The sequence below is a fragment of the Bacillus rossius genome, chromosome 12 (assembly GCF_032445375.1).
Source record: "Bacillus rossius redtenbacheri isolate Brsri chromosome 12, Brsri_v3, whole genome shotgun sequence".
NCBI classification, from domain to species: Eukaryota; Metazoa; Arthropoda; class Insecta; order Phasmatodea; family Bacillidae; genus Bacillus; species Bacillus rossius.
This window is the reverse complement of record NC_086339.1, coordinates 6,563,868-6,579,982: the sequence shown is the minus strand read 5'-3', so window position 1 is coordinate 6,579,982 and position 16,115 is coordinate 6,563,868. Positions and strand designations below refer to the sequence as shown.

General features: G+C 42.5%; 2 protein-coding genes across 5 annotated transcripts in view; both read right to left on the bottom strand.

Moving 5' to 3' along the window:
* LOC134537445 (bcl-2-related ovarian killer protein) overlaps positions 1-16,115 on the bottom strand; it is a 72,835-nt gene that overhangs the window by 38,215 nt on the left and 18,505 nt on the right. For 3 of the 4 annotated variants that reach the window (XM_063377889.1, XM_063377888.1, XM_063377892.1), the window contains exons 2-3: positions 10,090-10,169; positions 1,318-1,512 (exon numbers count right to left, since the gene is read on the bottom strand). The gene's annotated coding sequence lies outside the window, so the exon portion shown is untranslated. The remainder of the gene's footprint in view (positions 1-1,317; positions 1,513-10,089; positions 10,170-16,115) is intronic. The other variant, XM_063377890.1, reaches the window with a different exon arrangement.
* LOC134537240 (autotransporter adhesin BpaC-like) lies at positions 5,227-15,406 on the bottom strand. Its single transcript, XM_063377508.1, has 2 exons — positions 15,291-15,406; positions 5,227-5,884 (listed from the first exon to the last, which is right to left on the bottom strand). Exons 1-2 carry the CDS (start codon positions 15,404-15,406, stop codon positions 5,227-5,229), a joined length of 774 nt encoding a protein of 257 aa, XP_063233578.1.

Sequence of the window (16,115 nt, the reverse complement as noted above, 5' to 3'; positions counted from 1 at the left end):
CGCCCGCAATTTTTGCCGCGCTAACGACACAGAGGCGACATTAGTTGGATAATAATTTTAATCGCATAGCGTCACGCTATTTTGATCCAAACACACCCAGGATGAAAGCAAAGTTAGGCTGAAACATCTCACGCGAATAATAAAAGTTACGAAAGGGCTTGGTATAAACAGGGTCGCATACAGTCAAGTTGGCCTGTCTGGTCCGGCGGGTGTATGTGTGTCAGTGAGGCGGGAATATGAATGCGATGCTCGCTGGTGCATCTAGCACGGAGCTTGATATTTGAGCGGCGAACATTACATTATATGGCGGAGAAATTAAGATAAAAGGCGTCCATTGAGTGGTTTGAAGAATATCGGGATAATTGTTCAGAAAACACGCGTTTTAGTATTCCCTCTGTTCTACAAATACAGTTCGAATCCGCGTGGCAGTTAAGGGCTAAGCCTACCCGGGCACACGCGCGGTGCGAACAGCTTCAGAAAAAAAAACGCGATTTGATAACTACTCAAGATATCCGAGTGGAGGTCTGCTTACGAAACGCATTAAGAGTCCACCGAGGGCCGAAAATTACTTTTGATTTCGAATTAAGTTTTTTAACTGTAGTTTTGGAAAAGTTAAAATGGCTAAAACGCATGTTTTCAGAGTAATTTTTAGGCGTAAAACAAACAGTACAGATTCTTGAAAGCACTTAAGGGACTTGCATGACCCCTGTAACATCATTTCTCAGCCATATAATGTTACGGTCACCGCTCAAATTTCACAGTTGTCCTGTGACGACGAGTAGACTGCGCGGCAATTCAGAGCCTTGCGCTTAGAGGCGACACCGCACTAGAAGCACCAGCGAGCGTCGCACTTATCATCCCGCCTCGGTAACACACATACACCCCTGACGAGGCGGGCCCCTTAACAGACACCGCTCTGGTAGTGGGATCAGTTTTCAATTCGCGTGGTTGTACCTGAAGCGGCCCTTCCGACACGGGAAGCCTAAGATGTACATCAAGCTCTGTCCCTGCCCGAACACGCCCGAATATTCACCTTCGGCCAACCTCGGGTTTATTCATATATATTTATATTTCTCTGTTTATTTTAATGTAGCTATACTAACCTAACTAACCGCCCATAGTGTTTTAAAGTGTTTTAATGTAGCTAACCTAACCGACCACTTCTAATATTTGAATTCATTTTTCCAGCGCAAAAATAAAACAAATACCCGAGGTTGGCCGAAGGTGAATATTCGGGCGTGTTCGGGCGGGGACAGAACTTGATGGACATGTTAGGCTTTTCCTGCCGACACACGGTGACGAGAGGAGGACAGTTACCGGTGGTTGCGTGCGGCAGACGGCAGCTGCAAGGCGCTGTCACACGACGCGGCGCGGACTGAGCGGCGCAGCGGAGCGCGGGGTGTCGCGTCTGCCCGCCGCGCGCGGCGCTAGCGTCGCCCCGCCACGCGCCACTACGCCGCCCGCGCTGATAACAGTGTTTGAGGACGCCGCCACCAGGAGCACTAGCGGTCCCTACAAGAGTTTCCATCGAGAAGCCTAAAGCTGGGTTTACGATTGATTTCCTTAAGAATTATAACTTAACATCGAGCACACGATTAAAACAAAACTACATTTTCCAGTTTATGATTGACATAGAAGTCGTTAATTCCAACCAATCACAGCACAAAACACATGGTCGGCCATTGTTCGAAATGGAGAAGCAGGTTTGAAATAGGTTATTGACAAATGGGATACATATCAAATTCTGTTGCATAAGAATGTTCACTCATGTCTAAATTAATTCTTAATTACAAATATACGAATTCTAACCAAAAATACTGCTTCGCTCGGTCCAAGCATGAGTTTTAGCCCATTTAAGTCTTCTAAATGTACAGTTTAAAAACTTAATCCAAAATCAAACGTACTTTTCGGCCCTCGGCGAACTCTTAAATGCTTTCCGTAAACAGACCCCACTCGGATATCTCGAGTAGTTTTCCAAATCGCGTTGTTTTTCCTGAAGCTCTGCTTACCGTGTGTGTGCCCGGGTGGGCGGGGGCCTTAAATGAAGACTGCGTATGTTCCCTATGGACTCCAAAACGGCTGGACCGATTTGGATGTAATTTTCAGGCAGTCTTCAGATTAGCCCAGCGGGCGATTCTGTGGAGTTTGGTAGCGATCGGATCAACAGTTTTTGACGTGGATAACGTCTTATAAATCGATGAACGCCGGCTGTACGCACGGAAAAATTGTCACGTTCCGCCTGAACCGAGCGTGCAAGAACCGGCCAACCACCGTGCGAGAAAATCTTCTACAATATAAAAACAGGTTAAGGCGGGATTTTTAACTAATTGTTCGTGATTATATTTAAACAAAATTATTTTAATTAAATTTGCAAAAATTGTAAATAATATTTGAAAATTAAAAAAAAAATGCAATTTTTCATCAATGTTTTCTTATGACATTATCACGTAAAATTATCGTCCGTAAACCAGCTTCACAGACAACCCCTTTTTTTAAAAAAAATTCAAAATGAAAAGCGATATTAGGGTCGCCAGTTCTGTAGCAGCAGCCTCGGTGGTTCCCCCCACTCGAGGCGTGACTAGGCGAGACGTGATTCGCTGGCGCCGCAGAACAACACGCAAACATTTGCTCAGTCCGGAAACCCCATTAGCGCCGTATTGTTCCGCGGCCTGTGACGACAGGCTCATTATCTCTCTCTCTCTGTCTGCCCCCAGCCGAACAGCTGTCGGCAAAGACGACACGCGCCAGATAACGCGCGCTCGTTGCTTTAAGGCCCCCGCCTACCCGCGCACACACACGGCGCGCAGAGCTTCAGGAAAAACAACGCGATTTCAATACTACTCGAGATATCCAAGTGGGTTCTGCTTACGAAAAGCATTTAAGAGTTCGTCGAGGGCCAAAAGATACTTTTGATTTCGGATTAAGTTTTTAAACTGTATTTTTAGAAGACTTAAAATGGCTAAAACGCATGTTTTCGGAGTAATTTTTAGGCGTAAAAAAAACGAGTACAGATTCTTGAAAGCACTTAAGGGACTTGCATTACACCTTTATCTTCATTTCTCCGCCATATAATGTTATGGTCGCCGCTCAAACTTCACAGTTGTCCTGTGACGACGAGAAGACTGCGCGCCAGCTCAGAGGAGACACCGCGCTAGAAGCACCAGCGAGCGTCGCGCTTATCATCCCGCCTCACTGACACACATACACCCCTGACGAGGCGGGCCCCTTAGAAGCGGCCCCGCCCGCCTCATAGTCAGAGGTGTGTCTGTGTCAGCGAGGCTCTATGGTGCGCAGTCTTCTCGTGTAGCGTAGAGCAACTCTGAGATTTCAGCGGCAGACATTACACTACGTGGCGGAGAAATGAAGATAAAAGGTGTGATGCAAGGCCCTTTGGGTGCTTTCAAAACTCTGCACCGGTTGTTTCACGCGTTTCAGCCATTTATACTTTTCCAAAAAACGACACACGGAAACAGAACTCAAGGTGTTCTTAAATGCGTTTCGTAAACAGACCCCGCGTGTTCTGGAATCTCGGGCAGTTCTGCAGCTCTGCGCACCGCGTGTGTGCCCGGGTAGGCGATGAGGAAATGCAGTTCGACGGGGCAGAGTAGGAATAGAAGGATAAGACATCTACTACCACTTAGTAGCCTAACGTTGGGCTACATGCCCCGCCCAATTTTCTGTGACACTTTTGTCTACGTCAGAACTTCGTTTCGTAAGTTTTTTTTTTTTTTTTTTTTTTTAAAGCGATATGTCTTCCAGTTTGGTAAGTATACTGGCTGTCATTCCGAAATATTACGAATGCCACCTAAACTGTCGAGTTTGAAAACAACAGGTACTCCAAGACTAAGGAATTGTGGGCAGGGTTCGACGGAAGATAGTGGAACGTGATAAACGAACAAGTCGAAACTTCTCCCTTCTCTTCGACGAAACACGGGGCATGCCGAGCGGACTTACAGAGAGCGTGCAGTTGTTTATTGCGTGGTTTGGGACACATTAATTAATTGTTTTGTATAAAATACAGTTCTGCGGACATCTCACGGCTTTTACCATTTTGGAGGAAAAAATCTCCAACACAGTAAAGTATTATTTATGGGCAAAAAACTGTGTCTTTGTTATGGCAGATATCGCACATTAAGAGATTTACAAAGTCATAACATAGTGTATAGTGACAGTATTGTTACAGTTTTAGTCATCCTCAAAAATAAATTCTATACCAAACGCCAATGACTCACAGGGGAAACTATTTAAAAGAGCCAGTCACTATTAATCACAGGCATTTATGTTCTAGGCCTATGATTTAACGAAGCCAAATTTCCCATATTAGCTAATTTTTTTAAAAATTCAACGAGTCTTTCAGTACTTGGAAGAGATGTATAACATTTAACCTCTGTATCTAATAAATGCAAATATGTACACTTCCAATACGAAACTCGGACACGAAATTCAACGTGGAATTCTTTTTAAAAAAATGCTGAGCGTGACAAATATACGTAATATGTGTTTCGAAATACATATCTGAACGCAAATCACACGTAGTTTCTGCACCCACCGCTAGAATTCGTTGCCGAAGCAGCTGCGTCGACTTATGAAATTTGAAACTATATAATAAACAGCTCCGATTAATTCGAAAAATACTTGAAAAAATTCTAATACCCGGTTTTGGTTCTGCTTTTCGAAAAGTAATTTTATTCATTAAATAGTTAATACTATAAAGTTTTTCTTTGGCTTTGTAAACTTTGATTCGTGTATGGCAGCGCCATGGTTACACATTTCCGATCCACACGACATCTGTTCCTTTCACGAAATTACGCATACCAGATACTGCATGCCGAATGCTAAGATTCAAAAACCAGTATGGCCTAAAAACTGTTGAAACTTAGATGGCGTCTTTTATATCCCTCCCCCTGAACATCTGTATTCTACCAATATAACCATTAAAACGCACAGGCGTTACTACCAAGCGGCAGCTACTACTACTTCAAACACTTCTACTTATTTATTACGATACTTGGGTCGAAATATTATCAACACAATACTACCGTTTCCTCTGATGCGTCCACTGCGTACAACAACTTTTCCTGTTGATGTTCCTCATTGCTCGGCTTGTTGCGGTTCGCTGAGGCCGGGCAAGGGAGGCTTGTCTGCGAGTGATGCCGCCACAAGGCAAGACCTGGCTTCACGAGCCACGAGACGCCCGTCAAGTGCGGGTCGGGCTCAACCCGCGCGCTACACTCCGTGCGGCTCGTGCGCGGAGCTTGGAGTTCCGTTAGCGCATTCGTGCGGCTTGTGCGCGGAGCTGGAAGTTCCGTTAGCGCATTCGTGCGGCTTGTGCGCGGAGCTCGGAGTTCCGTTAGCGCATTCGTGCGGCTCGTGCGCGGAGCTTGGGGTTCCGTTAGCGCATTCGTGCGGCTCGTGCGCGGAACTTGGGGTTCCGTTAGCGCATCCGTGTGGGTTGTGCGCGGAGCTCGGAGTTCCGTTACCGCATTCGTGAGGGTTGTGCGCGGAGCTCGGAGTTCCGTTACCGCATTCGTGCGGCTTGTGCGCGGAGCTCGGAGTTCCGTTACCGCATTCGTGCGGCTTGTGCGCGGAGCTCGGAGTTCCGTTACCGCATTCGTGAGGCTTGTGCGCGGAGCTCGGAGTTCCGTTACCGCATTCGTGCGGCTTGTGCGCGGAGCTCGGAGTTCCGTTACCGCATTCGTGAGGCTTGTGCGCGGAGCTCGGAGTTCCGTTACCGCATTCGTGCGGCTTGTGCTCGGAGCTCGGTGTTCCGTTAGCGCATTCGTGCGGCTTGTGCGCTGAGCTCGGTGTTCCATTACCGCATTCGTGCGGCTCGTGCGCGGAGCTGGCAGTTCCGTTAGCGCATTGGTGCGGCTTGTGCGCGGAGCTGGGAGTTCCGTTAGCGCCTTCGTGCGGCTTGTGCGAGAATTCCTTACTTTGGCCAATTCTTTCCGCTATACCGATCTCAAAGAATTATTATTATTTTTTTTTAGTGATTTTATCTCTGTTAGCCGCGATGTCAACCTCTTTGTATTTTTGCACACGTGCTTCATACGCTTGACTTATTTTGTCCCTATCGCTATATTATTTTGATTTGACCCGCCACAAACACGGAAAGGACTTGTAGAGACCAATGAACTCTGTTAGAAATTCACGTGAACACTGTCGCAAATCGGTCATCGTTGAACAACTTACACTGTTCCGGCACAAATACCGAGGGAGAACTGAGCCCCGTGTACGGAGAAGACGGAGGAAGTGTCCACACGCTACAAGTCTGTGCAGGTCGACTAAACTGCGCGGACATAAATGCTCTTGGCCACAGTTTTCCTTCTCCGTGTTCCGTCTCCGCGCAGTTCGCAAAACTGCGCAGTTTTCCTGTCTACTCGCTACGTCTTGTCTGCAACGATGTGACCTGCGCAGGTAAGTCGTTGAAGAAAACGTTGCGTGTGGACCGGCCTTAAGTCGATGATTTATCAAGCGCGAGTCAACGCGAAAGGTCGCGTCCTCGAAGCCTTCCCAGTCACCTGACGCCGCGAGGGGAAGAATGTGATTTGCAAACGCGCGAGCGAAGACTGGAAAAAATAAGAAAGAAAGGAATAACCGGCGAAACAAGAAAAAACAAAAGACGCACGTGACGCGGCACAGGGACTCGTCTCGGACGTCGACTACGAACAACAACCACGGAGCGCCGTTTCGTAACCGCCCGAGCCACACACAGCCTTTCCAGGTCCACGTTCGATTGGCTCCCACTCTCAGGCTGTCGTAGACTATAAACCAGTGGTTCCCAAACTTTTTCAGCTGGCGACCCACCTTTCTTTATCGGAATAGCTCCACCGTCTATCGGTCCATGGTGGAGTAAAAAACCTTATTTGTATCGTATCCCTTCCTTATGTATACATAATTTACCATCTAATATATATATAAATGCTTTTTTTTTAGATACCGATTGATTATTGATAAACAATTTGTTTTCTGATTTGAAAATGGTTGACAAAATATAAGCACCGTGTAGCCAAACAGTTATTTATTTAACAATAGATACGTGTTCGCACACAATTAGGTCTGTTTCGATTTTTCTTATTTTTCCTGATGGTTTATTCGATGGTTTCTGACAGTTTTAGGATGGAGTCGCGACCCACCTGTAACTCTTCCGCGACCCACTAGTGGGTCGCGACCCACCGTTTGCGTATAGATGATTTTAATAAGTTTAAGTACATTAAAAAAATATAACGTGTTCATTTTTTAAAATCATAAAAAAGTGCATTTTGACTTCTGCGTTTTCGGAACACTTCTCTTCCGACATTGCCGTCGGAAACGCAAGCCACGACGCAAGGAAGTTGGGAAGTTGTTCAATGCTCGCGTTGCGGTATTGAGCGCCTTGGCGTAGTTTATAAACTTGGCACTCTGAAAAGTGGTCGCTGAGCATTACGCGTGTTGCAATCTTGCGCGGTTTATATGAACCAGGCCCGACATGTTCACAGCCGTGCCTTGCACAGTTTTAAGTTGTGTGTTTCTACATTACGTGATTCTAAGTTATGACTGTTCTAAGTTGTGTGTGGATTCCATCTGCTACTACCCCGCGCCTGGAGGCAGGCAGTCCGCGGTACACTAGGCGGGCAGGCATTGACTACCCATCAGGGGAATCCAGTGTTCCTCAGTAAATGTTTTCATGTTTACAGTTAACAAATTTTGTTCACATTAACACATTGTTATGCGTAATATTAAATATGATAATATCCACCGTCATAGAGACAATTTATTGTTTTGTATTTTTAGGCCAATTTCGTCTTTAAAACAGGAATTTTCGTGGTCATGTTTCTTTTATGAATTCACTTATAAAGATAGCGTAATACTTAAAAAAATATGAAACTTAAAATTATATATATTTCACTTAAAAGTGTCATTTTACTGAAACATAATGCAGTTAACAATAAAATCATTTGTACTAAGCAGGTTAAGGAACTAACTACATGGAACAATAAAAATGCATCGGCACGTATTTGTGTGTTTGAAAAATTTACCCACATATTAATGTCTAAACTAGTTACTAATAACAGTTTCACGATGAACAAAAGGAAAATTTTTCCAACTTATTTAGTACATATATATTTTTAGGTAAAAACATAATGCTAAATAAATTACGTTTTTGTGATTTCAAATTCTCGTTTCGATGTGCTCTGTTGCCAGATACACCCCATAGAGCACAAACGTTTTATACGCAACTCGATAATGCGATGAATGTTTTTATCAGATTGATCCGAGAAACATTGTATTTTGAACAGGAAAATTTGGAATGAGATTTGGGAAACACATTTTCTTGTATTTCATCAAAAGCATCATCTGATAAAATTAGGTTTTTTACTTCTAAGGAGATGTAACTGAAAGGCACCATCTTGGTTTCGACAGTTTTTGTCAACACATTTTTTTATATAATTTAATATGACATATTTTGGCTTCATTTGAGTATAGCACATAATCTATAGAATATATCGTCATCTAAATAGTGTTCGACTGCTACAAATAGTTTCTCCTGTGAAACAATAATTGCTGTTTAGTATTTTATTATTATTTTTATTTATGAATGACTACAACTGTAATAATACTGTCAATAGACATTTATTTATAGTTTTAGAAAAATCAAAAAATAAAACAATTTAAAATTATTAAAACATATTATAATTAATGATGCTATACATACAAAATAAGATATTTAATGTTAAAAATGGATGCGTGTACCTATGTACGCGCGTTAAACGTTCTACTAGGTGCGGGAAAAAAACTATATAATATATAAATAGAAATAAAATAATAAAAGGATTACAGTGATATTATAAATATTGTTAAATAAAATTAAAAAGTTAAAATAAACACTAAATATTCAATATAAATACGAGTATAAAATTAATTAATTTAGTAAAATAATCTAGATAAAATTTGATTAATAATAAAAATCAATAATAATGCTGAATGTTTATTCTAATGTATTAATATATATTATTTTAAAAAATAATGAAATAATTTATAATGCAAATAAATTATGCATACGGGAACATAACCTCACTTATATAAATACAGTTAAAAATATTATAAACACACTTTCTGTGACTGATATTCGCAGTAAATAATTTTTTTTTTAAGTGATATTGTCCAATTTTCTATACCAGTCACTTACGTATATGATCTGAAGCACACACCCACTTTTTTTTATTTGTATGTAGTTTTTTTTTAATTCTGTCAATTGTTATTGCCTGCTGCGCGCGCATCGTAAAGAAGTATGACTTCAACAAGCCGGGCAGCATCGATCTGGCAACAGTGTGTGCTCTGTGCCGAGACGAGAGAGCCACACCCGAAGTTCCCCGAAGTTCATGCTCGCTTTTTTTTTTCTCCGTTCTATCTCATTGTATAAACCGGTGTGGCATTAAATTTTGCGGTCGATTAGAATAGGTTAGCTACATCATAAATACTCTAAAACATTGTGGATGGTTGGTTATATTGTTATATTAGGTAAGTATAGCTACATTAAAAATACTGTAAAATCATTTAATGGTTGCTTAGCAAATAACTTTTTAATATGTAGCTATCCAGGGCTAGGAAACCGTTTACATGATTTCACAGTAACTTTAATGTAGCTATCCTAACCAAATCAACCGTCCACAATGTTTTAAAGTTTTTGTAATGTAGCTAACCTAACCTAATCGACCATTAGTTATCATGAGTTGTCCAAAATAAACATTCATGGAATATGGGGCGTCCCGAGTATATTTGTGGAAGACAAAGACTTCCTAGATTTTATACGGTACCTATGAAAAATATACAAATCCACGAAGTACGTTTCTTCAATTATGTATTTTCCTCTAACAACAATTACAAATAAATACCGTTGCCTTGTTTATGGTCTTTCCTTTTATCAACACCGCCATATTTATTAGCAAAAAAAGCCGGAGATGCACGATGGGGCGTTTGGCTCTCTCGTCTGTTAAAAGAAGGCTTCCCTGCCGAGAAACAAGCGCGAGCCACACTTGAACTCGCTCTGTGCTACCGAACGGCTGGCGCGCGCTGCGACGTTGCCAGCGCTGCGCTGGTCGCACTCACCTCTTTTTAGAAATCCACGACTGCCTCCTCGCCGCGGCGCTCGGGGTTTCCGCCACGGTCTCCAGCTTGGATCATTGTCCCTGGAACAAAGGAGCAGCGACTCGCAATTAACACCACGTCCGGCCTCGTCTCTCGATCGATGTTACAGCAGGCTTGATGTTTAATGTACGGCAGCTGGTAGCAGTTCGTTCGTGAACGGGACGGAAGTCGCGTGGAACGGAAATGTGTTACCGCGAAGCTGCCACATGTGGCGGGTGGCGCGATCCAAAGTTCACAAAGCCAAAGGGATTTGAACAAGATGGGTAAGTAATTTTATAAAATTACTTTTCCAAAATCAGTAGGGACTGGAAAAATTCGCGTTTTCGATGACCTTCAGGATAGACTACACAGTTCTCAGTATACTCGGGAAAATAACGGCTGTTCATTGGCTGCTGACTTGTGAGTCGTCTCAAATGGTTTGCCTGTGATACGATACTTCTTTGGTTGAGTGTTTCCCATCGGCCCAGAGTTGTCCAGATTAACAGTTAAACGAATAACAAAAGCAGCTTAAAGCGAAATGAATCCGCGAATTTTTCCGGTCTCTAAAAATCAGGTCCAAAGCCAGGAATTTTGTATTTTTTCAAGTCCTTTTTTTTTTTTTTTTTTTTGCTTTTATCTGAGCCGTTACGTTGTATAGTTTAAAATTTCAGTCTGCTAGTCAAATGATTCAACAGTCGACGTAGCTCATCCGGCAGCGAATTCCAGCGGCGGGTGCGGAAACTACGTGAGATTTGCATCAAGAAATGCAATTCTTACGAAAATTGGCAGTAATTTTAAATTTTAATTGATGTTACATTCAAACATTTTTTTTTAACCCACGGGAAAGATAATAGAATACCTTATAATTTAACTTTTATTACTTTTTATCATTCTTATTAATATGCACAGTTAATAGTGTAAAGTTATTCAGGGAACGGTATTGGGACAACAAAAAAAAACATGAATGACCGGGTAGGCATCCGAACCAAGTACTACTGCGAACTCTATTTTGTAGTGATAGAGTTGTTTCCATGTAAACGTACGAATTTACAAATATATGCAATTTTTCTGTTCAATTTACAAAAAAAAAATGGTTGTCTGTAAAGTCGGTTTACGGACGATAGTTTAACGTGACGTCATAACAAAACATTGATGAAATGATTGCATACTTTATGAATAAAATTGAATCATTTTTATTTTAATAATAAAAGAATAATTACTTAAAATTATACTAGTAATCAGATTTTTAAAATGCAAGAATATTTAACCTTTATTGCCGAAATTGTTGTTGTAATAAGCAATGAAAACCACATTAACTTTTTTCACTTCACTTTATAAACAGTCGACGAAACAGTTCACGTGTAGATGTAAGTTGTGTGCTGCCGCTGTCTTTCTTCTCCTCGGACGCATACACCAATCGAGTGGAAGAGAGATAGATGCGGCGCAAGCGTACAATGAGCGTAACGGGATAAAGCGTAACGGAACAATGAGCGTAACGGGATACAGCGTAACGGAACAATGTGCGTAACGGGACACTTTTTGTGCGTGCAGCAGGCGTTCATCGATTTATTAGACGTCACGTCAAAAAAAAAAACAATTGACAGTGCGCTGTGGCATTATTCGCCGCCCTAAGAGGAAACAAGAGATAAGCTACGTCGGCGCTCTCGTACATGGGGGGGGGGGGGGGGGGGAAGGCGTCCTGAACAGCCTTCCAAGTGGCCCGAGTCCTTGATTAAGAACAGCTCCTGCGGCGAGCTGTTCGCAAGAACATCCTCTCAGTTAATTAGCGCGCGTGGCTGGCTCGTAATTAAAACGAGGGTAGACTCGACTGGAGCGGGTTGCGCCGCATCGATCAGGAACTGCTCAATCCGAGCTCCACCCCTTCCCCCCCCCCCCCCCCAAACATTCGCTCCGCGGCGTCGCGACAGCTATCTTCTCCGCGCCCGAAAACCTGCTCGCGTTTTCTTGCACGCTGCGATCAGTTTTGTGACGGCGACAAATAATCATCCTATATGCAGGGACAGGCATTTTTTTCGCGAATAAATCTGAACGCCTATTAGACTGCAACAAGGTAGGGGACGCACCACAACGCCGACAGCTAGAAAACTGCTGTGTACCACAACGCCGAATTACCACAACACCGAAATACACTAACGCCGAAAAATGTCATTGCAGGACTTCCACAAAGGTTATTTTAGGTTAGACTAGGTTAGGTTAGACTAGGTTAGGTTAGACTAGGTTAGGTTAGACTAGGTTAGGTTAGGTATGGTTAGGTTTGATTGTGGTATTTCAGCGTTAAGGTACATTTAAGAAACACACACAAATTCATTCAGTTGTTATTTCGGCGTTGTGGTACACAGCAGTTTTCTAGCTGTCGGCGTTGTGGTCAATTTGGACATTCGGCGTTATGGTATTTCGGCGTTGAGGTAACGACCGAACAAGGTATATCCGCACCAGCGGGATTTCTTTCTTTGTGATTTGGCAGCCGTCTAACGAGAGAAGTCGTTGCCTTATTTCACCGAGCCACTCAGGACGCGTTCGCTTCCGCGCTGAATCACTGTGATTGGTGGTTGTAACAGTAGACACGTACCCGAAAGAAACTCACCCAATTAACGAAACACAGACGATGATACAGTGTTTTAACTTTCAGCTGGTCTCGGAATCTTTTCGCGAAATACGCATGGCCCTACCGTATCATACAGTTTTGAAAACGAAATACGGAACCAGAACCACTCATCCGCCCATGGGTCTCGTAAACAGACACCAGACACCACTTCAAACGGCGCTGGTCTCTCCTGAAGCTCCGCGCACCGTGTGTGTTGGGCCTCTGAGGAGTGAAGATGGCAACACTGGCTGCGACGTGAGAATGCGAGGCAGCTCGCCCATGGAGCGGCACTATTGGCTATCCCGGGGCAACGAAGGGAAGGGGGGGGGGGGAGGAACTCTGCACCTGGCTCACGTACGCGGAGCGGAGACCCGGAAAAGACGTCGGAGTCACGCCAAAGCAGGCGCAACTTCGTAGGCGGAATATGGGAAGCCTTTCTTTTCACAGACGAGAGAGCCAAACGCCCGATCGTTAGGGACACCTACCTGTATTTCGCGAATACATTTCGTGTCTAGGTACATCGAAAAACGCTGTAGATTTTTTTCTTGTAGTTATTGGCTGTGGTCGGCGAGAGGTGTTTTCCCGCACTTGACGGGGCCAATGGGAATGTGGATACCGTACTGCTGCACGCACACGATTCGCCATTACGCTAAGAAAAAGCTACAGTGTTTTGTGACATACCTTGACACTAAATGTATTCGCGAAATACAGGTGTCCCTACCGATCGTGCATCTTCAGGTTTTTTTTTTTTTTTGTTCATTGTAACTCATGATAACTAATGGTCAATTAAGGTTAGTTTAGCTACATTATAAATACTTTAAAACATTGTGGACGGTTGATTTGGTTAAGATAGCTACATTAAAGATACTGTGAAATCAAAAAACAAAAAAGTGAGCATGAACTTCGGGTGTGGCTCTCTTGTCTGTGAAATGAAGGCTTCCCGGCGGAATACAGCCACTTAAAAAAAAAAAAAAAAAAAAAAAAAAAAACACTGTGCGGTTGAAAAATACCAACATATCAAACATTAAGTTTTAAATATAAAGAAAACATGGAAATTTCTCAAACATAAAGACTAAAATTAAAAAAAAAATAAGTAATTTTACAAACATTTTTTAGTTCAGAATTTATGGAATAGTGAATAAACGAAGTGGCGTGTTGTATATAATTGCAAAATATACTTTGGAATTTTTTTTTTGATAATGTTCAGTTATCTTGGTAGGAATGAAATAAGCACAGAAAAAGTTCGCCCGTGTGTGTTTTTTTAAATTTTTTTTTTTAGCAATCGATTCTGAAGTCATGATTTTCTACATTCATACTTTGCGGCTATGCAATAATAATTTGTAGTGGTCGGTACCTATTAATAACAAGGCATTCCATTAAGTTATGTCATTTGCTTCGACAGAGGTAAAAATTTTAATACTAAAAGATATAAAAAATGTGTTGACAAAACTGGTTGCTGGCGTCTTTCAGTTACGTCTCCTTAAAAGTACGAATGGAATATTATCAGATGAAGCTCTTGATAAAAAAAACAACTAGACAATTTTTTTTCTCTCCAAAATTCTCATTCAAAATTTAACATAAAAAAATGCAATGTTTCAGATTCATTATAAAATATTTCATTACATTATAAAATTGTATCTAGAAGTGTTGAGCTCTATGGGGTATATCGAAACAAGGACAGCACTAAAGGCAGAAATAGTACCCTGGAAAAAGAGAGAGAGTAGATTATCATTAAAACGCAAGCTGCGAACCACGGACGAGAAAACGCTATACTTTGACTGTTCTTGGATCAGCTGGTTTACAAAGGCAATCATTAGAAAAATTTTCAAGAATGTGCTTTATTTATTTATTTATTTTTTTTTTGTTTTCACTAAATTCCTTCCACGGATTTTTCTGTGCTGCTTGTAGGCATGTAACACTCGACAGCAGCTGATATTGGTTTGTTCTCCGTGTGTTTATGCCAGCGGTTCCCAAACGGTGGGTCGCGACTCGATCCTAAAACGATCAGAAACCATCGAATAAACCATCAGGAAAGATAAGAAAAATCGAAACCAATCGAATTGTGCGCAAACACATATCTGTTGTAAAATGAAGAACTGTTTTGCCACAAAGTGCTTATATTTTGTCAACCATTTTCAAATCAGAACACAAATTTTTTTTATCAATAATCAATCGGTATCTTCAAAACAGCATATATATATATATATATATATATATATATATGCAATATTTGAGGGTAAATAATACATACATAAGGAAGGGATACGATTGAAGTAAGGTTGTTTTTTACTCCACCATGGACCGATAGACCGTGGAGGTATCCTATAGGGAAAGGTGGGTCGCCAGCTGAAAAAGTTTGGGAACCACTGGTTTATGCGCTACTGAGGTTTGTCTAACGAGACCGGCGTGAACCGGCATTGCCGCACGGTCAGTAAACTACAGGATGTCCATAAAATATGGTATATTATAACAGCTCAATTTATACTATTCACAACAAATCGTACACCAAACTGAAGGTAAACTAACCTAGTTTTTTTTTTTCCCCTACAAACGTTAAAACGTCCAATTCTTCCCGTACTTTTGGTTTAACACGTCCGGATCGAACGAAGCCATGGCCTCTTCAGTTCCGTGGCTCAACTCTGGCAAATCATCAGTGAAGCCCACGAAAGGAGAAACAAGATCGCGAGGCGTCATGTCAGGCGAGCGTGGAGGCCAGCGATAAAGAGCTGTGTAGTCGCGACCGTTACCACCAATCCAACGGTCAGGGACTTGGACGTTCAACCACTCTGCGGGGAGGGGCTCCGTCCTGCCGCCAGGTTCGCCCTCTGCTGGTTGGTGGCGGCCCGCACCGGCCGTCGAGCTTGACCCACTTGGGTCCCGGGTCGCGCCCTCGAGCCGGTATAGGCCACGGCGCGCGCCCCTCTGCCCCCCGCCAGCACCCGGGCCCGGCCGCCGCGCGCCTTTTTTATATATATATATATATATATATATTTTTTTTTTCGATTTCCTAGCTTAATAATTACAGATATTAAATATGGCGGACGTGATGTAATAATTTCGAAATAGCGCATTCCAAAATGGCGGAAAGTTCTAGAAAACAAAATGTTGAACGTGCAACGTTTGAGAGTGGGGGGCACTCGATTCCAAAATGGCGGGAAACATTACGGCGGATTTAAAAGTGGCGGCTGAGGTCAAAGGTCCAAGACAAAAGTCAAGGTTATAAGTCATCCACGATGGCCACCGTTACATCACAATCCAAGATGGCGGATCTCGGTAACGGCACCGCACCCAGCACCCAGGCGCCGTAGGCACATTCCTATAATACTGGAGAAGTTGAAAATAAAACAATGTTTTAATTTTAAAACTTCATTGAGAGTTAAGTAATATATATATATATATATAT